General features: G+C 42.1%; 1 protein-coding gene across 1 annotated transcript in view; it reads right to left on the reverse strand.

Moving 5' to 3' along the window:
* The window catches only part of raph1a (Ras association (RalGDS/AF-6) and pleckstrin homology domains 1a), a 97730-nt gene extending 71297 nt beyond the window's left edge, over positions 1–26433 (reverse strand). Inside the window, exons 1-4 of the mRNA XM_079733772.1 lie at positions 26300–26433; positions 4046–4168; positions 3859–3967; positions 3417–3538 (exon numbers count right to left, since the gene is read on the reverse strand). Coding sequence (XP_079589898.1) covers positions 3417–3538; positions 3859–3967; positions 4046–4168; positions 26300–26404 — 459 coding nt within the window. The 5' untranslated portion in view covers positions 26405–26433. The remainder of the gene's footprint in view (positions 1–3416; positions 3539–3858; positions 3968–4045; positions 4169–26299) is intronic.
* Positions 26434–26769: the final 336 nt, after the last annotated feature.

Below are 26769 nucleotides of genomic sequence, written 5' to 3' on the forward strand. Positions count from 1 at the left end.
CCTGGTTCTTTTTTGGAGACCGGTATTTTGTGTTAACCGATTGCATGACTGACTATCCTGGTACCTTTTTGCAGGCCAGCGTTTTGAGTTCAACCTGACGGTGTTGTTGTTTATTTTTGTTAAATAAAATAAACTCCTGTTTTTTAAACAAGGCACATGTCTCTTTGTCCTCTCTTTCGCTGACCAGTCCTGGGAATAACATAATTTTATTACTCCCCTCATCCCCTTAAGTCTGGGACGTAACACCAATTTATATGAAGAAATGCACATTTGCAAAGGTGACTTAGCATGTTGTCATAAAAGTGGCTCTCCTTTTGATTTTGCAATGCCAATGTGGCTCTTGTCAAAAAAATAGTGAGGATCACTGGTCTACACTATTCTCTCAGTCTGGGATATGGATAAGTAAAATAATTTATTTTCTCCCCAATGCTGTGCAAGGGTCAATTGGATGAGTTAGAGTACTTGCGCTGAGAGTAACAGGTTTTGATGTTTTTTTGCCACCAGTTCAAGCCTTGCCAGATGCGTCTTGTTTCCTCAGTTCTAATGTTAGATTTTTGATGTTTCAAGTCTGTCGATCTCTTAACAGTGCCTAGGCTGTATATTTCCCTCCTACAATATTTTGATAGCCTATTCATTTTGACAGGGGGGCAGCATCTTGATACAGGCCTAGCCTATATTTTAATATAATTTTAAATTGCAGGCTAACACTGAATTCACTTCTCTAAAACCCGCTGCCCAGAATCTTATCACATATTTTAAAGTAAATATTTGTGAGCCATTAAATGTCCAGTGATGTTCCACACCCTAACATTTAGAGGCGGTACTGCACTAACTCAGAATGCTAATTGCATAAAAAAGACAAAGACTGAAATCGGTCATGTGACCATGAATATCCAGGAAGCATGTGGCATAATATGGTGAAATGGTTTTGGGGAACACTTTCCTATTAACTGTTAAGTCCTTAAGAGGTAGGTTGCCAAGGAAGTTAGCAACTATGCTTTTGGAAAACTAACCCCTCTGTATGTTAACATCTGAGGAACAGCGTGTTGTTGTTGTCGTTGTCGGTCCCTCTGTATGTTAACATCAGAGGAACAGCGTGTTGTTGTTGTGGGTCTCTCTGCATGTTAACATCAGAGGAACAGTGTGTTGTTGTTGGTTCCTCTGTATGTTAACATCAGAGGAACAGCGTGTTGTTGGTCTCTGTATGTTAACATCAGAGCAACAGTGTGTTGTTGTTGTTGTTGGTTCCTCTGTATGTTATCATCAGATGAACAGCGTGTTGTTGTTGTTGTTCTCTCTGCATGTTAACATCAGGGCCTCGTTTCCCGAATAACGATGGATCCACGCTCGTATGATCATTCTCACGATTGATCTTGCGACCCGTCGTAAATTTCTTTGGAGCGTTTCCCGAAACTCCTCTTAACATGAACTCGCGTGCACTGCTGGGATTGTAACTGTCCACTGACACGGTGCTGAAATGGCCTCTGTAAGAGGGGGAGACGCAGGAATGTCGCAGGAAAATGGGGTTAAAAAGGGTTAAAATATCTCCCCATCAAGGCCAACAGCAGAGTAGCCTACGAAAATAATAGATTGCAATAATATTAATGCTAAAGATATTAAAACACAATTGATTAGTCCTAGGCCGACATATACTATATCAGTCCAAAACCTGAACGCACTGTGCGTACATTTTTTCACTGCATTTTCCCCCCTGAAATAATTCCATATTACAAATCTAAAATAGCTTGTGTGACAACTACATTTATCTTAATGTACTGATTTCTGAAAAATGCTTTGCCAAGCATGGCTATTACCAGACCAATGCTGTGTTCCAATATCCATACTTCCATGAGTACACTTAAACATAGTACACTACCTGCACTCACTAAGTGCGCTAATTTTTAGATGTCAGTGTTGTTCCAAATCGAATACTCCGTGGTGCACTTACCGTAAATTACGATCATGACTGCCGCCGCGGCTCCTCCCCCTCAATAAACATCCCGCTTTGAACGGTGAACTCTTTACGCCTAGCAGCTATAAAAAGCTATAAAAGCTATAAAAACTACAAAATGACTATTAATGTAGGCTATGTGAAAAATGCGCCGGCTTTGGCTCAGCCTGGCTCCACCCTCTTCCGCTACGTAGCTAAGATGGCTGCTGTTGAGTACGAAAAGTGTACATCGATCCACACTTCGCGGTTTGACAGTTTTGAGTACACCATCCGGGTCCTTTCAGTACACTTATTTTCGCCCAATCTTAATTGGAACGCCATACGTACTCAAACTAAGTATAGTAAGTATGGATAGTATGGATATTGGAACACAGCACAAGCCAATCGTAGATTCCGGGGGAACATGAACACACATCAAGGGTCAATGTACAGACATCAAGGTTAAATGTACACACAGCTCTGAAGATGCATCACACATGTGGTAGAGTGAATAGAAACAATGACCTGATGAAATTTGCAAACATCACCAATAAATGCTTTGATCAACTCTGGTATGGTTCAACAGGTCCAAGCATCCCAGAAGTGATAAATTTCATGCACATCCGACGTTCCATCATGTAAAAACATGGATTTCATCATCTAGTGTCTGTTTGATGAGTGTGTGTAGTACCTTGGTGTCTGTGTGATGAGTGTGTGTGGTACCTTGGTGTTTGTGTGATGAGTGGGTGTTGTACCTTGGTGCCTGTGTGATGAGCGTGTGTGGTACCTTGGTGTCTGTGTGATGAGTGTGTGTGGTACCTTGGTGTCTGTGTGATGAGTGTGTGTGGTAGCTTGGTGTCTGTGTGATGAGTGTGTGTGGTACCTTGTTGTCTGTGTGATGAGCGTGTGTGGTACCTTGGTGTCTGTGTGATGAGTGTGTGTAGTACCTTGGTGTCTGTGTGATGAGTGTGTGTGGTACCTTGGTGTTTGTGTGATGAGTGGGTGTTGTACCTTGTTGTCTGTGTGATGAGTGTGTGTGGTACCTTGGTGTCTGTGTGATGAGTGTGTGTGGTACCTTGGTGTCTGTGTGATGAGTGTGTGTGGTACCTTGGTGTCTGTGTGATGAGCGTGTGTGGTACCTTGGTGTCTGTGTGATGAGTGCGTGTGGTACCTTGGTGTCTGTGTGCTGAGTGTGTGTGGTAGCTTGGTGTCTGTGTGATGAGTGTGTGTAGTACCTTGGTGTCTGTGTGATGAGTGTGTGTAGTACCTTGGTGTCTGTGTGATGAGTGTGTGTAGTACCTTGGTGTCTGTGTGATGAGTGTGTGTGGTACCTTGGTGTTTGTGTGATGAGTGGGTGTTGTACCTTGGTGCCTGTGTGATGAGCGTGTGTGGTACCTTGGTGTCTGTATGATGAGTGTGTGTGGTAGCTTGGTGTCTGTGTGATGAGTGTGTGTGGTACCTTGTTGTCTGTGTGATGAGTGTGTACCTTGGTGTCGGTCAGGCCCAGCCGGCTGGTCTTGCTGCTGTCCGTGGTGAGCTCCTGCTCTATGGAGCACAGGTCGGCCATCAGAGAGTCCAGGTCCACGCCCTCCCTCTGGTTCAGAGCCTCTGCAGTGGATATATTAGACATATTTGATGGAACTTTATACATATATAAGGCCTTTCATAAGAATTAGACAATGCTTTTTATAGGCATAATTAACCATCGTCAAATAATATGTAGTTCTCAAAATCCTCTAATCATTCATTCAACTAAATTCATAGTTTCCTTTGATGTGGATCACATCAGCAGCAGGTCAGGTCAGGTCAACACTTTATTTAACACTAACATGGCCTGTAACATATCCACATCTCCTCACACCTAAACAGGTACACAGTAGATCTAGATGGATATACAGTATCTAGATCTAGAGAGCTCTAAGTCCTACCGTTGATGTTGTAGACGGAGAAGCGGTAGGACAGGTTGGCCATGTTGCTTTCCTGTCTGAGAGGAGCCTTCTGCTGGCCTGGACGATCAGGGCGGCCGTCATCCAGACTCTAGATAGAGATAGAGAGAGAGAGAGGAGTGTGAGTGTGAATGTGAGTGTGAGTGTGAGTGTGTGTGTGTGTGAGTACCTTGGTGAGTTTCTCCAGCTCCCCTAGCCATGCTCCAAACATTTGGTCTAGATCCTGGTCCTCCTCATCGCTGTCCGCCTCCTCACCCGCATGTTCCACCTCCTCATCTGATACCTGCTCCATCTGAGTTAGAGAAGAAGAGGAGGAGAGAGGGGGAGGGGGGAGAGGAGAGGATAGGGGAGGAGGTCAGAGGAGTAGAGGGGAGGAGAGGAGAGGGGGAGAGGAGGAGAGGAGAGGAGGAGGGATAGGAGGAAGAGAGAGGATGAGGAAAGCAGAGGTCAAGAGAAAGAAGAAAGGAGGAGAGATTTAGGCCCAATCTCAATTCTCTTTTTTAGCCCTACCCCTCGTTATTGAGTGGCCCTAGTTTTTGGGTGGCTTGGACTTGCCCCCTGAAGCAGAGGGCCAAGGGGAATTATTCCCCTACGAAATGGGACAACCCTTCAAGTCCATGTTGCCTTGTTTGTAGACTTCGACAGCGTTTATGTAAAAAGACGCGACAAGTTTGTTGGCAGTTGATTTGAGTTTCACAATACCGGCTTCAGCTGTGGTGATTTTTTCTTGCGTGGGTTTCAAACATTATTTCCGGTTGTCAGCGAATCTGAGAAATGTGAAAAAAATACCGAATTCAACGCCTGGGAATGCTGGTGGATCCGTTTGAGGTATGTAGAATATACTGAAAAACGTTTCGTTGTACTTAGCCTAGCTACACAACATGCTAGTATGATAGCATGTCAGTATTGCTAGTATTAACTGATGATAATGTTGTTGGATCAACCCCTTTGTGACACCTAATGTAAAATAAACTGTTTACCTTGATTTGTGTTTCTATCCGTGTTCAGGTCTGATAGGATACCATACACATGCATTGTATGTTACTGGTTTCATGTAGTAAAAGTCCTTCCAATTCAGACTTAATGATGTGATTTTATTTCCTTCGTACTGAAGTTAAATGTAAAGGTGCCCAATCTGCTTTTGTGGTTCAACGTAGAGCTTGAGCTGGAGCAGGACTTCCAACTCAGCAGAAGAGCCATGCATGTTCTGCAGAGGCTGCTTATTGCTTGTATCCGGTTTGTGTACAAGTTATTTTATAAAACTTTAATTTCAGAATAAATCTTTTGATACAATATCTGTCTCTGGAATTGTACTGTTTAGTTTGAATGTCTCAGGAATGTAACTATTACCTACACGGTAAAACACGGTATGATTATATAAGAATCGTATTCATGCTCACAATCTGTTAGAAACTGCATATTGCACTTTATTTTGCATCGAACATTGTACCAAAAGAAAATATATAAAACCAGAATAAATAGAACTTGAGGTAGTATGCCATCAATGTAAAAAATAAATATCATACAAACAAGAACCAGTGATATAATCAAACTAATATTGCACATTTCAAAAAGTAATTAACGGTCGGTTTTGAACCATCAGTGGATGCTTCATCTTTTTTTCTTCCCAAGGGGTTGGGGGCTTAAGCAGGGCTCTAGACTAACTTTTTTGCAATGGTTCCAATTTTCTTTATCTTTTATCTCGAATTTTTATCTTCGATACAATACCTTAAAAAAAAACGATATTCTATAGCATTTTCGATACCACAGGGAAAATGTACGTTTTTTTTTCATCTTGGTGCCAAAAGAAAGATTGTTGTGCAAGTTTAATATTCAATGGGGAAACTACTTGGTTAGAGTGGATAAAGCTAGAACGGTAACGCTTTATATTAAGATCTTTTTAATGAGCCTTAGTTAATAGATAATAAAACTTTAACAACCCTTTTTGATTGTTAAAGGAAAGAGGAAGTTTGATCTTGATTGGTTATTTGCGAGTTTTTGTCAGAGAGTGATATGCTTTAGACTGTTGGAATCCGTGGAGGCTTAGCTTTCATATAATGTATATTTGTGCGGTCAAATTTCATGAAAAATATCGTTATTGCTGTGCATGTGCACAGCAATGAAACCCAAAACCTTGTTCTTGCATGGGTATAAATGCGTCTTTTGACTTTTCCTTTGACTTTCCAAAGTACTTCTAAACAGCACTCCTGCCATTTTCTTCCTCTACCTAAACCGGTTCCAGAGGCGCTGCACTTGACATGCTAGCTGCGCTGGCTAACTTTAAGCTAACACAGTCATGCAGAGCATTGAGACTAGTGCCGAATTACCGCGAGAGACCGTGAGTGAGTGATAGGAGGAGGGGCTATGTCGGCACTGTTGTGACATGTGTGTGTGTGTTAACTCTCTGTCGTAGAGAAGAGAGCGAGAAAGTGCACCTGGTATTTGTGTATCGATACTGCAGAGAATGATTATTGAAACCGTCTCAAACATTCAGTATTGATATTTGACGCAAAGACCCCAATCTCTGTCTCTGATTGGTTTAGACCAGGGGTGTCCAAACTACGGCCCGCGGGCCAACTGCGGCCCGCGGCCCACTTTTGATTGGCCCGCAGCACATTTTAAAAATATTATGTTGTTTTTTTTGGCAGTTTTGCATTTCTTAGTAAACCCACTAGGTGGAGCTATTGTTCGAACAAGTCAGGTGACTCCCCATTACAAGAGCAATCAAAGAAAAAATTCCCGCCCGTAAGAAAAGATGGCAGAACGAAAGAAACTGAAGACCGAAAGTGAGTGTAGAAAATTTCAGCCACGGTGGGAAAATGAATACTTCTTCACAGAAGTCAAGGGGAAGTGTGTCTGTTTCATTTGTAAGGAAAGTGTTGCCGTGATGAAGGATTACAATGTAAGAAGACACTATAAAACTAAACATCAGGGCAGCTACATGTCCTATACTGGTGCCGAGCGACAAATTAAAGTGAAACAGATGGCAGCAAGCTTGCAAACTCAACAACAGTTTTTAAGCCGGGCCAACAAAACACAAGAAAGTGCCACAATGGCTAGCTATGAGGTAGCAAAACTGATTGCACAACATGGGAAACCTTTCTCCAATGGTGAATTTGTAAAGCAGTGTCTCACAAAAGTTGCTGAAATACTGTGCCCTGAGAAAATGCAGGAATTTAACAATGTTAGCATGTCCAGGAACACAGTTGTGCGGAGAATTGAAGACCTATCAGCAAACGTAAGACACCAAGTGTTGGAAAAAGCCTGTTCTTTGGATTTTTATTCAATTGCGTGTGACGAGAGCACAGATGCCACCGACACCGCTCAGCTATTGATATTTTTGAGGGGAGTTGACGACAACTTTTGCACTACGGAGGAGCTGCTTGATCTGAGGAGTTGAAAGGGCACAACAACGGGAACTGACATGTTTGAAGCTGTGTAAGATGCAATTGAGAAGACCGGACTTAAATGGGACAAGATGTGTGGAGTAACAACTGATGGGGCTCCGGCTATGACAGGCGAGTGTAAAGGAATGGCCCCTTTGGTGTGCGAAAAGGTCAGAGAGTGTGGAGGCGCCGCTGTTAAAATGCACTGTATCGTCCTAAATTGAAACGTGTTTGAAATCATTCCCTATTCACTCACTCACTATTCCCTATATAGTGTTTATGATATAGTGCACTATATAGGGAACGATCAGTAAATGCGCCGGGTATTTGTGTGACGCAGACAGATGCGCCCAAATCATGTAAACAAACCGGGCACCCATGAGGAAAACTGGAGGTTGTATTGATGTTGAATGTTACATTTCCTTGCTCAAGTTTTTTTTTTATTAATTTTGAATGTTATATTTTGTTAAATCCCAAATAAATTGTTGCCATTTCTAAACGAAAGCCGGAAACTCCAACATTCAATGTATACGTTTTCGTTATTATTCAGCTTCTTCTTCTTCTCCGTAAAAATACGGCCGCATTGCATTGTGGTATACGGGAGTAACATGTAGGGAACATCGTATGTTCACTCAAATTTTGGGTATTTTAAGTCTACTTTATAGTGCGTGAAATTTACCACTGAGAATTCGAACACCACTACAAAATGGCGAGCACCCTATACAGTGCACTATATCCGTGATGGGGAACGATTTCGAACACAGCTACGCAAACTCATTGCTCCCACTAAAGTTGAGGTGAGCTAAAAAGGAGGCTAAACTGGCAGTTTACAGATTAGGATGTTCAAATGTATTTCAAAAACGTTAAGCAAAAACATGCTTAGATAAAGATGTTAAAATGTGTTAAGAAATGTGTTCAAAAACGCACAAAGCTGTTTAGAATGTTTCAAAAATATGTTTAAAATGTTTCAAAAAAATATGATCAGAGATGTTTAAAATGCGTAAAATATGATCAGAAATGTTTAAAATATGATCAGTTGTTTAAAATGTGTAAAATAATTAGAAGATCTTTCAAAACACAGGGATTTAGAACTTTTTTTGGGGGGGGGGCTCAGCTGAAATTTGTTCTCTGAGGGGGGGCTCACTCTCATACTTTGAAAACGCCTGGTTTACATCAAAACATTTTATATTTTCGTGTTAGTGATTAATCACAATTGATTTAAAATAAGACTTTTTTTTATTCAAACAAAGCACAAACTGCAAAAACAATCTTCAAAATTACCAAAAAGGGGCAATATAAAACTGAGCAGCTCAGAACAATGAGAGAGAGAGAGAGAGAGAGAGAGAGAGAGAGAGAGAGAGAGAGAGAGAGAGAGAGAGAGAGAGAGAGAGAGAGAGGCTTATAAACACATATATATATATATGCATTACACAAATGACAAATTTAGGCAGCATTTTCTTTATATGTAGGCCATTGCAATGAATTAAACTAAAATATTATAAACCCATTTCGACACAATGTGTTCAATATTTTTGAGCCTATTGAATTAATTTATTTATGAATTGTAGGTGTGCTGCCCTCTACCCCCAGCACCTTGCAGGGGACGACAGATAGATAACTCCTCTACCCAACAAACCACGCAGACACGTCCCAGTTAACTCTTTATGGTTGCTTGAAGTAGGATAAACAACAATGTTTTCCGAGGCTAACTTATAGCTAGAGAAGTAGCATAAGACGAGGGAACACCTTGTATTCCGAATGTGTGTGTGACTGTTACGGAGCGTGCAGTTGGTAACCATGACGACATCAGATCAGACAAGACGTTACAAGCATTGGCTTGTTTTGCTCCACGTCCTCCTCTCGATATCCAAAAAACTGCCAGATCACTGATCCCTTATTAGTTCTTTTAGGAACCAGCAGTTCGTCCGCTTCCATGTTTTATTTGTCGATTTAATTGGCTTAGGATACACTGTATGCTACACTGAGACGGCTGGCGTTGCAAACCGTAAGAAACTTGAAAATTAGTTCCCTCCCTTCCGCACCTAGATGTCGTGTGGGATTGGTTGGTGAGTGTGTGACACGAGTGTTTTTTTTACCCCTCACTCACGTCACTGCGTGAGGGAGAGGGAGAACGCCGGAGAATGTTTTAAACACGAAACCAAGGCAAGTCTCGGCTGCCGCTTGAAAAAACCCAGATGACCGTAACATACTCAATACTTACGAAATAATAATTGTAGGTATCTCACACAGCTATTTCGGAGATATATCAAGTATATTCGATATATCGCACAGCCCTACTTTGAGAGGAGGGTAGTAGCTACCTTTGGAGATGGCTTGGATTACCGAGGAATCTGAGCAGCCTCTCACTCTACGGGAACACCAATTAACTGCAACTGCCCTTCAAATCCTTGGAGCAGGAGTTTAAGGAGGAGACCCGCTCTCGGAGGCAAAACATCAAAATTGTGGGGATACAAGAGGGTGAGGAGGAAGGTAGACCCTCCGAATTCGTCTCCAGATTAATCCCCAAACTGCTCGGTGACGAACACTTTCCGCACCCAGTCAAAATCGACCGGGCGCACCGCTCCCTCCAGCCGAAGCCGGCCGCAGGCGCGAGACCGTGTACCATCCTGGCACGCATCCATCACTTTCAGGAGAAGGAGTTGATTCTTCGCCTCGGCAGACAACAGTCCATGGAGTACAAGGGAGGCAAGGACCTTATCTTCCCGGATTACACCAGCGAGGTCATTGCTCAGCGCCGTGCCTTCAGAGAAGTGCAACAGGCCCTGCGCGACGAATAAAACACTGTGATACCCGGCCAGACTCTATGTTTACCCCAGAGACGGCGGAGCGCCGAAGATCTTTGCGGACCCTAAGGAGGTGGCGAAGTCCCTGGAAAGGAATAATGTACGAGAAGGGGAGTAGATCCATACACTGACATTCTTCATTTAACTCATGGTTGCACCGAGGTGAGGCAACTATTTGTTCAAAGTAGCTAACTAGCTGCTCGCAGCACGGGGGCCCCCTCTGAATTCTGTTTTATATACACTATATTTCAATGGCCCACTTTGAAATGCTGCCATGTTCACGCAGCCTGAGGTGTTGAGAATATTTCCACTGCTTTAATTGCTTTTAACATGAACTATATGATCGTGGTATCATATAGTTCATGTTATGCTAGTGAGAACATATTCTAGTTATTTGCCCAGTAGCTCCTTACGAGATGAATACGGGATGCTATGTGCCAGGCTCGGGGAGGCACAAGGCGGGGTGGGAAGGGAGGGATGTTATTGCTCTTTGTTTTGGTCTCTCGCTGTTTTTTCATATGGTCAGTGCTTTACTTTACACTACTTGGTTGTAAGCGACACATTTGTCTTATGGAAGGGGCAATATTTTTTGTACAATTATTTGCTATTGATGAACAGAGTGGTGAAATTTGTGAGTTTTAATGTGAATGGGTTAAATGGACCTGTTAAACGAAAAAGAGTCTTAACACATTTGAAAAAACTGAAAATAGACATTGCCTTTATACAGGAAACCCATCTGATACCCCTCGAACATAGACAATTGAAAAGGGATTGGATAAGGCATGTAATATCATCATCCTTTAACTCTAAAGCCAGGGGAGTGGCCATTTTGATAAATAAGAACACCCCGTAACAATTGGAGAAACCATTGTTGATACATTGAGGGGATATGTTTTAGTGAATTGTCAAATTTACTCAGAACCCTGGACTCTCTTAAATGTTTATGCACCCAATTATGACGAGGAGTCATTTGTTCAAGACATATTCTTGAAGGTGTCAGGAGGACGGCAAAAAATTCTTATGGGGTGACTTTAATTTCTGCCTCGATCCTGTTCTGGATAATAAGTCAGCTCTATCAGTATCCAAATCTAGAGCAGCCAAAATCACCATAGAATTCATGAAGGAATTAAATTTAGCTGATGTGTACAAATGCACCCTCAAACCCGAGATTATTCTTTCTATTGTGGACACCACAACTTTTTTACTCGGATGGATTTTTTCCTGTTGTTGACACAGCTGATTCACAGAGCAGTAGAATTTGAGTACTTATCTAGAACACTATCAGATATCTCACCTCTGAACCTGTCCATTTATATGCCTGAAAAAACGAATCATATGTATAGGTGGCGTCTGAACCCTACTCTCCTTCAAAAGCCAGATTTCTGCAAATTTATAAGAGATCAGATTGGGCAATTCTGTGAGACTAACTGTGCCTCTTCTCCCAATAATTTTATATTATGGGACACACTAAAAGCTTTTTTAAGGGGACATATAATCTCTTATACCAAAGGTATCAAAAATAAATACATAGCAGAAATAGAAGAATTGGAAGCAGACATTTTGAATTTGGAAATGGAGTTTCAATAATCAAGGTCTAAAGAAGTACATCAGTTATTAGTAAATAAAAAGCTTAGATACAATACTTTGCATACTTATAAAATTGAAAAAAACATTCTGAGAAGCAAGCAAAGGTACTATGAATTGGGGGAGAAGTCGCACAAAATTCTGTCTTGGCAACTGAGAAAAGAAGAAAGCTCTAGGATGATTAATTCAATCCAAACTGAAACAGGTTCTGTATCATATAAACCAACATAAACTAATGATGCATTCAAAGAGTTTTATACACATTTGTACATATCAGAACCACTAGAAAATCAGAGTAAAATTGATGGATTTTTGTCCATGATTGAACTGCCCAAACTTGGCCAAGAAGATCAAAAGAGTCTTGATCTGCCCTTTACACAAAAATAAATTGAAAAAGCTCTGGGCTCATTACAAGCAAACAAATCTCCTGGAGAAGATGGGTTTCCTCCAGAATTTTACAGGGAATTCAAGGATTTACTCCTCCCACTTCTCGTGGATGTCATCAACTTGGCCTCTAAGACTCAAACACTCCCTGAATCATTCTCCACAGCCATAATTATATTTAAAAAAAATTATATAAAAAAATAGAGATCCATTGAATTGCTCTTCATATCGGCCAATTTCATTGTTAAATGCAGATTATAAATTAATTTCCAAGGCCCTGACTAACAGACTTAGCCAATACCTGTCACAATTAAGAAATTCAGACCACTGTGGCTTTATTTCAAAGCGCTCCTCAGCTAATAACCTATGTAGGCTCTTTAATATTATTAATTTAACAAAATCTGAAACGGAACCCAGCATAGCTGTGGCTTTAGATGCTGAAAAAGCCTTTGATAGGCTAGAGTGGCCATATTTATTTAAAGTGTTTGCTAAGTTTGGGTTCGGCCCATTATTTATTAGTTGGGTTCAAACTCTATACCATAAACCCCAGGCAAAAATTAGCACCAATGGACAGATTTCATCTACATTCCCTTTAGGTAGATCAAGTCGACAGGGATACCCTCTGTCTCCAGCACTTTTTGTCTTGGCAATTGAGCCTTTAGCTGAAGCAATTAGACAAGATCCTGACATACAGTGGGGCAAAAAAGTATTTAGTCAGCCACCAATTGTGCAAGTTCTCCCACTTAAGACGAGACGAGAGAGGCCTGTAATTTTCATCATAGGTATACCTCAGCTATGAGAGACAAAATGAAAAAAAAAAATCTAGAAAGTCACATTGTCTGATTTTTAAAGAATTTATTTGCAAATTATGGTGGAAAATAAGTATTTGGTCAAAAACAAAAGGTAATCTCAATACTTTGTTACATGCCCTTTGTTGGCAATGACAGAGGTCAAACGTTTTCTGTAAGTCTTTACAAGGTTTTCACACACTGCTGCTGGTATTTTGGCCCATTCCTCCATGCAGATCTCCTCTAGAGCAGTGATGTTTTTGGGCCTTCGCTGGGCAACACGGACTTTCAACTCCCTCCAAAGATTTTCTCCAAAGATGTGTTTGGGGTCATTGTCATGCTGAAAGACCCAGCCACGTTTCAACTTCAGTGCCCTTGCTGATGGAAGGAGGTTTTCACTCAAAATCTCACGATACATGGCCCCATTCATTCTTTCCGTCACACGGATCAGACGTCCTGATCCCTTGGCAGAAAAACAGCCCCAAAGCATGATGTTTCCACCCCCATGCTTCACTGTAGGTATGGTGTTCTTTGGATGCAACTCAGCATTCTTTCTCCTCCAAACACGACGAGTTGAGTTTTTACGAAAAAGTTCTATTTTGGTTTCATCTGACCATATGACATTCTCCCAATCCTGTTCTGGATCATCCAAATGCTCTCTAGCAAACTTCAAACGGGCCCGGACATGCACTGGCTTTAGCAGGGGGACACGTCTGGCACTGCAGGATTTGAGTCCCTGGCGGCGTAGTGTGTTAGTGATGGTAGCCTTTGTTACTTTGGTCCCAGCTCTCTGGAGGTCATTCACTAGGTCCCCCTGTGTGGTTCTGGGATTTTTGTTCACCATTCTTGTGATCATTTTGACCCCACAGGGTGAGATCTTGCGTGGAGCCCCAGATCGAGGGAGATTATCAGTGGTCTTGTATGTATTCCATTTCCTAATAATTGCTCCCACTGTTGATTTCTTCACACCAAGCTGCTTACCTATTGCAGATTCAGACTTCCCAGCCTGGTGCAGGTCTACAATTGTGTTTCTGGTGTCCTTTGACAGCTCTTTGGTCTTGGCCATAGTGGAGTTTGGAGTGTGACTGTTTGAGGTTGTGGACAGGTGTCTTTTATACTGATAAGGAGTTCAAACAGGTGCCATTAATACAGGTAAACAGCCTCTAAAAGAAGAAGAAGTTACAGGTCTGTGACAGCCAGAAATCTTGCTGGTTTGTAGGTGACCAAATACTTATTTTCCACCATAATTTGCAAATAAATTCTTAAAAAATCAGACAATGTGATTTTCTGGATTTTTTTTTCATTTTGTCTCTCATAGCTGAGGTTTACCTATGATGAAAATTACAGGCCTCTCTCGTCTTTTTAAGTGGGAGAACTTGCACAATTGGTGGCTGACTAAATATTTTTTTGCCCCACTGTAAAGGGCTTTCAGGTGGGTCAGACAGTTCATAAAATTAATCTTCTGGCAGATGATGTTATTTTGTACTTAAAAGACCCTGGTAACTCTCTTTCCAAATTGCAAACTGTACTTAATACTTATGGTAATATTTCAGGCTATAAGGTGAATGTGGAAAAAAGTGAAATTATTAAATTGACAAATTTTGATCACTTCAAACTCCAGTGCGCAAGTCCATTTAGGTGTCCTTTGGATGGTACAACCTCAAAAACCTGTACAAATTGAATTACCTCCCACTGCTCAGTAAGATTGAGGATGATTTACGTAGATGGATGGACCTGCCTCACCTTGATTGGCAGAGTTAATTGTATTAAAATGAATGTACAACCGAGATTGCAACATCTGTTTCAATCCCTGCCCATTCCATTACCAAAATCCTTCTTCAAAGCTCTCAATAGATATGTCAGACAATTTTTATGGAATTGTAAAGTACCCCGGGTATCCATGGGAAAGCTAACATGGGACTATGGCTCAGGGGGACTTCGACTACCAAATTTTAAAAACTACTACTTGGCAGCTCAAATGAGGTTCATCTCATCCTTTTTTGAGGGCAGTGACGCCCCTTCTTGGACACAAATCGGACTGCCCCCCCCTGAAAGAAAAGCTCCACGGTGACTTCATTTATGAGCATGATTCTAGAACGGTACACAACAGGACAGATAACCCTATATTGAGGCATCTGATAAAAATTTGGTATGAGGTTCACAAAAGTCTTGGATTGAAGGTGGGATTGTCACCTAAAACACCTTTAAAGCAAAATGAACTTATACCCATGACTCTTGATAATAAGATTCTGGGCATATCGCATCATAACGGAATCCAACACTTGGAAAATTGCTTTGACAAAGGACTTTTCATGTAATTTGAGCACCTGAAGAGGAAATTTAACTTGCCCAATCAAACCGTACCGTTATCCGTTACCGTGATCGTTATTTGCTGTTATCTCCAACTAAGATCCTTTCTGAGAGCTAATTTGGGTCCTGAATTGACCCTGCCTGTCATGAATGATGTTGAAAGATTTCTTTACGATGGGAACACGCATACTTTTATTTCCAAAATGTATCGCCTTTTGTTGAATGAGGGCCAAAAGCCATTCATTCTAGCATAAGTCTAGAATGAAATGGGAGTCAGATCTCAATGTTACAAATGATGAACAGTTTTGGACGGAATTATGTCCAAACAGCTTGTCAACTATTATCAATGCCCGGTATAGATTGATTAACTATAATATTCATTCAAATCTAACCTGTCAGAAATGTGCTTCAAATGTGATACTGAAGTTGGTTCCTTTTTGCATTGTACCTGGCTGTGTATGAAAGTTAGGCCTTTTTGGCATGATATAAGCTCTACTTTAACCAGGATCACAGGAGTTGATGTTCCTGTCGACCCTGAACTTTGTTTATTGGGGAACTTTACAAGTATTCGTCATTCGCTAAACAGTGCACAACTCAAATTCATTGAAATTGCTCTAACTGTGGCTAAGAAGTGCATTGCAGTGTCATGGAAATCTGACTCCTCTCTTCTTATTGACAGGTGGTCTGTTGATATGAATAGCTGCATTACCCTGTAAAAAAATCACTTATTGTCGCAGAAAATGATATAGCACCTTTTTGCCATATTTAGACCATATCGGTACATCTCTTACTCCAAGTACTTAATGATATCATTTGTATTGACCTTCACACTGACTTCTTTCCTGTTTTTATTTTTTTTTGGGGGGGAGGGTTATAGGGTGAGGGGGGTTTATCCTCCACACTTTGTTATGTCTCTATACTGTTGGTATACTGATATGTTTGTATACATTGCATATATAAAACTGAAAAAAAAGAACTATGATTGGATTATTAAGATGCATGTATACACCTTAGCCAAAGTAAAAATCAAATCAAATTGGGTTTCTCATAGTCGGATTAAGAGCCCTAGATCAGTGGTTCTCAAACTTTTTATACCGCGTACCACCACAGAAAATATTTGTCTCCCCAAGTACCACCATTATGACAGATGGTATAAAATACAACAACATACAGTAGCGTAGGCCTGCGGCCCTATTCAGTTACGCACAACTCATGCAGGAGGCACATGTATTCTTTAAAATAATATTATTTATTGTTAGCTGTTGTCAGCTGTACTAAGTGGTAGCACTAGAACAGAGACACGGAAACACATACGCATACACACACAGCAAGTGCGAACATGATCTCATAAATAAATGTATTTCCATTCGTACAGTGGCGGCTGGTGGTTTTTAAAGTGAAGGAGGAAGGACTGCGTGCTTGGTTGCCATTGGACTGCTTGCACTGTTATTGGCATATAGTGGCATAAGTATGTGAGACTCATGTAGTTTCAGGGTGTTTTGGGGAACTACAAAGTAGCAGGGAGGGATAATTATGTGAATTGATCCACCAGTGGCAGCATTGTACTTTGAAAGCTGGTGGGCAGCATGTCTTGGACTACAAGGGCAGAAGGAAAGGATGCAAAGCCAATTAGTCAAATCAGGCCTACTCTTGATTTGTAAAACTAAATAAAAAGATCTGGGCCTAGCATTGGGCCTATTTTTGCCCTCAATGACTGAAGCTATTGGTTGTAATTTGGCTAATTACAATGTTGATTTTCAGCTACAATTGTTTTAAGAAAAATGAAGACACAAGACCAAAAGTGATGCCATTAAAAATGCATTATGCTCTGAATCATTCACTAACATCCTTTCCGCAATATCAAACAGAATGGTCAGAGTAACAGAGTAAATTAAAAGAACAACAAGAACATTATTTCACAACTATTAGCATGGGCTGTAAGCCTAACATTGTTTGAGGCAAATGTGGATGTTAATGGATGTTTCGGAATGTTGGTCATGGTGTTAAGCCAATTAAGATTGAGGGACTTCATTTATAGATCAAGTCAATCCTCCTCGCGGGAACCGCAGCACAGCCGCGGGCAGCCCTGCCCAGCAGCGGGCTCAGCAGCCCGGCCGCGGGCTACGGAATCACCAATATAACCGAACAGAGCCGCACTGTACCGAAAAGAACAGTGTTGCACCGCTCGGTGGAAATGAGGCATACAACTGAGCGGGTTCGTTGGTTCTCATAGCATAGACTTGATGGATAACCCCTCCTTCAAGGCTGCTCCACAGCCAGGGCTCCAGCTTATTGGTTCATAGCACAGCCATGCGCTATAACAGACGTAGGCGGGATCCAGATCCCTTAGCTAGTCACACCCACTCAGAGCCGCCAACACTTTCGGGGAAATGAATGGGAGTCAATGGAGGCTGAGGGAGGAACGTCCTCCCTAAAGTAATTGTCAATAGGCAATAGGGCGTGCTAATGTCCCTTTACCGAGGGAACCGAAAATTACATATACAAAGGCATTCAAGTAGTCATATTTAAGGGCATTAATTCATTAGTAGTCTGGGCAATCTACATTTTTTATTCTCAACAATGTTAAGGAGGATCTTCCTCTCCTCACTGGAGAAGCCTCCACTGCATTCATACTAGTATTTTGATAGTAGCCTATTGTTTTTAATTTAACGTTTTTTTTTTTTTTCTAATTCCTCTGCGTATCACTTCATAGCGCATCGCGTCCAACCAGTGGTACGCGTACCATACTATGAGAAACACTGCCCTAGATTATTCAATTGATAGTCGCATTAAGCATGCATGTTTACGGTCAATCGAATTGGAATTGGATGTTACGTCCTGCGCTTGCTCGAGATCTTTTCCGGGGGCTGTGAGCAGGAAGTAGAAGGAGACGGTAGTCGTGTTGTTGTCACGTCGGACAACTAGAAACTGCGATTTATTTAAAAAGGTGGCGCAGAAGATGGAGGAAGCCAGTGTCGTGCCAATGTCGTTACCCCCTATAAGAAGTGTATCATCATCAACATTAATTCAGTACACACTTCGCTTCGATTTCACCCAAGGCTGAATTAAAAGTATATGTTTTTCTAAATGTTGATCATCAACTAGGTTGTAAAGTAGTAATTCCGGGCACATCTGTCAAAATAAATGTTTTTTTCTTCCTACGTGTTTACGATCTTTATTCATTCATTGCGCCACGGCCGAACTGACGGGGATATTCTCTGATATTTTGAATCTTAAAAACTGCGTCGGGTTCTCTGACTCTCTGGTACCTTCCACAACAAGTAAAGACTCGTAGTGGGGGTTATCTCGCCCATGGTGGAGAAGATATTGGGGGAAAGGAACTTTGGCTTTAACTCTCTGAAGTCCAGATTGAACCATGACATGGAGGAGAAAGGGATTGTTGCCGTATGCAACATCCCTTTCTCCTCCAAGTCGCGGTTCAATCTGGACTTCAGAGAGTCTGAGAAATTACATGGACCCGAAGTGAACTGACAGCTGTCTACTAGGAATGTCACGAGAACCGATATTTCGGTACCAAGTCGATGCACAATTCTAAAAACATGACTGTACTCGTCTTTCTACAGTACCGTAGGTACCGGGGATGCAATTCCTCCGGACATCACGTGGGCAGCATATACACCTACGAGTGTTGAGGTCTGCGGTTAAATGCCAAAGGAACGCGGAAGATGGCAACTGCAGCTGCAGCGAGTGCGACAGCTCCGCCTCGACTCGTCGAAAAAAATAATAGCAAGAGTCGTGTCTGGAAGTACTTTGTGTTTGAGGCGGATGATCAGGGATTAATAATAGATTTGCAAAAACCTATATGCAAACGGTGCCATCAAGCTTTTCAAACGAAAGGAGGAAACACTTCCAACTTATCGAAGCACTTCAAAGACAGACATCCAGATTTATTCAAAGAATTCAAGCTGAGTGAATTTCAATGTCATGTTAACGTTACAGTGTTATCTTGGTTATCCTTATCCTGAAATCCACTGCGAAAAGCGAGGGTCCCATTTCCACAGAGCCTACTGTGTAGCCCCGTTTACCATTTGCATAGCGCCACAACCACACACGTCAGTTTAATCCACTTCATTTATTTACTCAACATGATACATATTTCATGCCATCAACAATGCATTCATTTGTATATCCAACAGGACAGGGGGCTGTTTATGTTTGGTTGTAGTCTTTTCCCTCGGTTCTCCGACTCAACCTTAGGGCTAGAACCGAGCGAAAAGACTACAATCAGCCCCCTTTCCATATCCGGTCAACGAGTAATGAGTCTTCCAACAGAAATCAATGGATTTACAAAATGCCAAATAAAACATAACAGAAACTGTATTTCGCTAAGATACTTGATGAAAAAAATATGTATTTAAAGTTGTAAATCCAGGTCTGCTGTGCTTCCTTTGGACACAGGTTTTTTATTTTATTTACTATCCATGTTAAAAAGAAGAAGGATGATAATAATGATAATGATAATAATGCCTCAGTTTGCACTTTATATTGTTTGCCACTGTTCTTTTTTTGTAATGTTATAGTGGTTTACCAGCAGCCAGACCAATGGCAACCCTGGCTTAGCTAAATCTCTGAAGCTAAGCAGGTGTGGGCTTGGTTAGTACTGGAAGGGAGACCAACTGGAAACACTGAGTTGCTGCTGAAAGTGGTGTCGGGTGTGGACAGTAGGTGGCACTCTTCCCTCTGGCCAAAAACATCGATTCCCCAGTGCAGTGACACTGTGCTGTTGAAGGTGCGTAAAACCAAGGTCCTGACTCACTGAGGTCATAAAAGATCCCAGGGCACTTGTCGCAAAGAGTAGGGGATTCCCCGGTGTCCTGGCTAAAACTGCCCAACCAGGCTCATTTAATCTGCCCCCTAATCATCCCCCTGTATAATTGGCTTATTCATTAATTCCCTCACCCTCCACCTCAAACTGGTGTGTGGTGTCTGGCGCTGATTGGCTGCCCTGCATCACCCAAGTTGGTGCTACGCACTGGTGGTGGTTAGTGAGGTTCCCCCCCTTCACAGTAAAGTTACGGCCACACTGAACGCGCGCGTTAGAGGCGTTGAAACTCGGCATTTTTGCATAGGGAACCATTGGTTTAGGCGTGTAGATGCGCTAAAGCAGCGCGTTAGACGCGTTTTACGCATCTAAATAACGCGCCCAATGCACCTAAATAACGCGCCCAACGGACGCTCAAAAAACGTTCAAAAAATTGAACTTTTGACGCGCCAACACGTGACGCTTAACCGCGATAGCCAATCAGCGTTGAGCTTGACCCGATGTCACTGGCAGAGAGACGGAGGACGCACAGAAGCAGAGAGAACATGGACGACCAAGTCATTGTTTCAGTGTGTGCTGAAACGATGAGGAGGTGGTGAAACTCACCCAGCTGTGAGCGCCTACGAAGGATGTCATGCACTAGAGTTTAGATTCTCTGCCGGAGCCCAAGCCGATATTTCCCACCACTATCCTCGGGCCGGGCCTTTGGTCGAGCGTTTCTAACCCTTTTTTTTTTTTAAATCATTGCTTTATTGGCCTAATCTGAGGAGAAATCTATGCCATAAACAGAAATATTATAGACCTTTACTACACGGGTCTTCTCAATGCCGTGGTACGCTCCGTTCACTTGCATTGGTAGTAGTCCGGTAACTTGTCAACCCCAGCGTCTTCGGTTGCTAAGCGACGTCAACGTCTTTGGTGGACTATTTCTCTGCAAATATACACTACGAATTCTGGTCAGGTACGATACGGTATGCTTCGTCCAATTAATCGATTTTCTTTGGTATAATCGGACAATTGCAGTTGTCCAATTGAGGAGCATAGTCGAACTATGGCTTTAATCATATTAAGCTGTGCATGTAAACATACTGACTGTTTCACCGGGGCTGCCGCCAAACCAGTCAAAGACCAGACAAAGGCGATGAAGAGGTTGCAGTAACCAAGAGGAAAAGGGAATTGTTCAATCGAAGATACCACAGCTGCTACATCAAATATGGCCTGACCGCAAAAGGTGATGTTGACACGCCCAACCCCTTTGTTGCGGTACGGCCCTGAAAGGGAAACCAGCGGATTATTATGAGAGGAAGAAATGTGAACCAGAGAGCTAGAAGGAGATTCTGAAATCAACAACTCCCGTCCATGGAGCTGCTTTGAGAGCTTCCTATCAGGTGGCAAACACCACCAGATAGGCCACCAGATTCACCTTTGGGAAGGGAACCTTGTTACAGGAATAAATTCTTCCTACAGCAAAGTACATATGTCTTGAATTGCTAGGGCATGTTTGTCTCTCTGATAACACGGTAAGAAGGAGAATGGATGACATGGCCGAGGATGTAGAGCTGCAGTTACTTGAGAGGCTTCGTGCATCCCCATGGTATACCATTCAAGTGGATGAATCCACTGACGTGGAAAGTAGGGCAATTTTACGTGAGTTATTTCTATCAAGATGACAGATAGAGGCGGACAAAGTGTCTGCCTTTAAGGCCAAATTGGATTAAGGGGCAGAACGAGTTGACAGAGGAATCTATGATATAAACACGCAAGATTGTCTGGGAGAAAGCGAATGCAGACACCTGTGGACTGATGCAGGACCACCAGGTCAGTGGAGCTTCAGGTCTGTTTCTCACCAGGACCTGAGCACTGAGGATGAACGATACGATTGTCTCCTAATACGAAACAAGAGGACAAACAGCTGGAGGACTAAAAACTCTCTTCACTCACTTCCCGTCCTTCTGGATTCAAGTGAGGACGGAATACCCAGAATTAGCCACACAGCACTAAGGATCTTAACACCTGTCCCATCTACATACATAAGGCCGGCTGCTTTTCCACCTTGACAGTCACCAAAAAAAGTTACAAAGAAGACTGAACGCCACAAATGCACTTTGTTTTTCCTTGACGTCCGTGATTGTTTGTGCCCTGTGGTCCGTGATCATCACCAGTTTCTTGACCCCTGGTCTACAACGGTGCAAATGGAATGTATTTTTCATGATGATTTCAACCATTTAGAGTTTTCTCAGAATGTACATTTTTGAAGTCTATACATAAAGAAAAACTAAAATCAGCTTTTGTAGGGTGTATTTCAGTCGCTTATATTTAGAATTCTCAAAAACAGGCTGTAAAGGGCATGGGGTTATGCTAATGAGCACTGGTCTGATTGGCCGCCTCATTGCCAGGTTTGAGGCGGAGAACAGAGATCAACAAGCTTGATGCAGTAGTTCACTATAAACATGACTCCAGAACCAGAACCAACACACCGTAGATGTTTGAGTCCTCCCCAGAACGGGGGGTCAGGGGGGTTTGACCCCTCAGAACAAGACAAACACAGATGGACTTCCAGATTTATTTTCCTCTGCTAAAGTCATGGTTAAGATCTGGAACAAGGGGAAGGGCCAGCAGTAAGCCATTTTCCACAATAGGTCCTCTTAATATGATATACAAATACAGCAACACCGCTGATTTAAAATAGTTCTTTAAATGATTGCTGTCTTTATGCAAAATATATATATATATATATATATATATATATATATATATATATATATATATATATATATATATACATACATATAAATATAGAAGATATTCATAGTCAATGATAATGCCACATTCTGAAGTCCAACTGCTGTAAAGACATCCTGCACTGAGGTCCCTCCAGATCGGATCCCTCTAGATCAGTTTTTCTTCAACTCTGGGTCGGGACCCAAAATGGTGGGCGACCCAGTTGGAGGCGGGTCAAGGCCTAACCATGCACATCACATAATTCTGAGCACCATAGGGCCTAGAAGAACTGAAATGGTAATTTGGGTCCTGAGATGAAAAGGTGTAAGAACCGCTGTTCTAAATAAATACATAATGTACCTCCTTACCGTCTAAAGTCATGTCTTTTAGACGCTCATATCGCTGCTATCAACCTGAATTTGTCTTTCGCTGCTTGTTGAGGTGATAACCTACATCTAATAGAAGTGAAAGAGACCACTTCTATTAAACATGGAATGTGCTCTACCTTCTGAGCTACACAGGGAATAGAATCCTTAACCCTGCAGTGTTAGTGCCTTGCTCTACCCACTGAGCTACACAGGAATATAACACCATGTAGTGTTAATACATTGCTCTACCTACTGAGCTACACAGGGAATATAACCTCTAACCATGTAGTGTTAATACCTTGCTCTCCCTACTGAGCTACACAGAGAATAGTAGCAAGCTAGTGCTTGGCTCTAGCGGTTCTCAGGGAGTGCAGGGTTAGGATGGACAATAGTGTCTGCAGATGCTCTGACTACCACAGTTCCTCACCACAGAAGAAGAACCACTCATTTCACTTATCATGTGTGGAAATTTCCACTGAGACACAAACACACGAGTCCCGATCCCACTTTCCACGCTGGCCGTGCGCCCTCCAAATACGTCCTGCCAGAAACAACAGCTGCAGTAGGAACCACAAAAAACAGCTATATATAAATATACCATGAGAGGAGTGGAGAGAAGAGAATGGGAAAGCAGAGGAGAGAAAATGGAAGGTGAGGAGAGGAAAGCAGAGCAGAGGAGAGGGAAGTGAAGGAGATTAGAGGAGAGGGGAGGAGAGGAGAGGAGAGGGGAGGGGTGGGGAGGGGAGGGGAGGGGAGAGGAGAGAAGAGGAGAGGAGAGTAGAGAGGAGGAGAGAAGAGTAGAGGAGAGTGAAGAGGAGAGGAAAGCAGAGGAGAGGAGATGAGAGGAGAGGAAAGGCGGGGAGAGAGAAGAGGAAAGGGGAGGATAGGCGAGGAGGAGATGAGAGGAGAGGAGAAGAGAGGAGAGGCGGGAGAGGAGAGGATGAGAGAGGAGAGGAGGGGGGAGGAGGAGAGAGGAGAGGAGTGTAGAGGCGGGGACTGCAGGGAAGAATACCATTGAGCCAGAGATCAGAATGAGTCACACTCTTTCACAATAACTTAATGAAATTGCCTTAAACACAGGCTCCCCCCTGCACAGGCATGGAGGGGGAGGAAGAGGGGGGTCAATATTCTGTCTGTATATCAGAGACACACAGAAAGACAGAGGTTAACTCCATATTATCGAGTTATACAATATACTAATTTGAGATTATAAACCAGTTTGTTTTCCAAGAACCCCACACAAACACACAAACACACCCACACAAACACACACACATACACACACACACAGTAGAATATAACAACAGACAAGATGCATGAGTGATTAGTGTAAATCACTCACGGTGCCTGATGTGTTATCCCAGTTATTTACCTCGACTATTGTGTGAAAGGGGCCTGATACTACCCATAAACTACTACCTACTATGAAATACTACCTATAAACTACTACCCACTACTACCTACTATCATAAACTACTACCTACTACGAAATACAACCTATAAACTAGTACCTACTACGTACTACTATCCATAAACTACTACCTACTAAGAAATAGTACCTATAAACTACTACCTACTACTACCCATAAACTACTATGTACTAAAAAATACTACCCATAAACTACTACCTACTATGAAATAATACCTATAAACTACCATAACATACTACTACCTATAAACTACTACCTATTATGATCTATAAACTACTACCAAAACATACTAATACTACCTACCATAACGTACTACTACCTATAAACTACTACCATAACATGCTACCCCTTGGAAACTACATCCTACTACTATCTAAAACTACTACCATAAAATACTACTTATATACTACAACCTACTATGATCTATAAACCACTACCATAACTTACTACTACCCATAAACTACTACCTACAATGTACTATGCCCTATTAACTACTACAATAATGTACTACTACCGATGAACTACTACAATAAGGTACTACTACCCATAAATTACTACCTTAAACATACTACTACCTATAAACTATCTCCTACTACTACCTATAAACTACAACCTACAACGATGTATAAACTACTACCATAACATAATACTACCTACCATAACATACAACCTATAAACTACTACCACAAATGTACTACGACCTATAAACTATTAAAATAACATACTGACGTATAAACTACTACAAAAACATACTACGACCTACAAAATGACTACTACAAACATACTACGACCTATAAACTTCTACCATAACGTACTTATACCTATAAACTACTACAATAAGGCACTACTACTTATAAACTACTACAATAACAACGTCTGGAACGGCATCCATCAACACATTACAGCATTACTATCCATCACACAGTTCAAAAAGGCATACAAACTTATACTCCTCAATACCTACACTTGCAAACACTGACTGTTTATAGACCACAGTATATGTGATGTACTGTATGTAAATGTGACGTGTGATGTGTTGTTGTACCTGTTATATGTTATATGTGCTGCAGAACAGGAAGCTGCTGTAAATCAGCTTTATACTGAGTCAGGCCCGTTTTAAATTGTAGCTTTGTTACCATTAATATTTCCTGTATAATAACAAAACCAATAAAAATAATAATAAAAAAAAATTACGTAGGCTACTTATACCTCCTGCCTATCTGATTTGAGGACTCTCATACAGATGCTACAACAGAACCAGACCTCATTTGTGATGAAGGGTGACAGCAGACAGTAAGACATCCGAAAATGAAGTCAGACAGACGGATAGACAAACAGACCCGTGCACACACACACACACACACACACACACACACACACACACACACACACACACACACACACACACACACACACACACACACACACACACACACACACACACACACACACACACACACACACACACACACACACACACACACACACACTGTTTTCCAGAGAGAGGGCCGTGTGGTTGTGCGGCTACAGAACACGCCCATATCCGCGGCACGCCACGCCTTGTGCTCCGGGTCATCATCCTGTGGTCGGTCGGTGTTTAGGCCGAAACGGAGCGAACCGAAACACCGAACAGGCCCGACGACAAGTTTAGCACGAGCTACCCGGTGCACCAAAGCACAAACACACAACACACACACATAAAGGCCGAGGCCCAGGCCCCCAGCTGTCTGAAGCCCGCATCTCAGTACCGAGAACAGAGGAGCGTCCCCCCCCACACACACACACACACCTCGTAAGATAGCGGGTTTAGCTGGAGCTACAGCCGGGATGCAGCGCTGTGTGGCTGGGAGGGGAGATTGACTCACCGCTGCGGGACGGCGGATCGGCGGCGTTATTCCCGGGTTGTTGATCGGTTGGACCGAGGTACCGGCATGGAGTAAACCTCCTAGATACCACTCACAGACACACATGCACACACACACATACACACACACGCATGCACACACTGCTCAGAGCCCAGCTCCATACCGTAAAAAACGGGGACGCGCCTGGATTCCCTGCGCGCTCCCGATGGTTTAGACCGCTGGTTGCTAATCTTACTGGGATATAAAATATATTATACACTATTTCTCATAATAATATATCATAAACAATGTTACATGATACACAATATATCATAGCTTATCATATTCATCATAAAGGCCTAATGTATAATATCCATAGGACTACAATCCTATATCATCCTATATAATATCTAATCTCATTTGTAACATAGTTCCTATGTAACTATGTCGTCAATATGTATTATACATATATTATTATAATACAGCATGTA

The sequence above is a fragment of the Pollachius pollachius genome, assembly GCF_949987615.1.
Source record: "Pollachius pollachius genome assembly, chromosome: 3".
Lineage (NCBI taxonomy): Eukaryota > Metazoa > Chordata > Actinopteri > Gadiformes > Gadidae > Pollachius > Pollachius pollachius.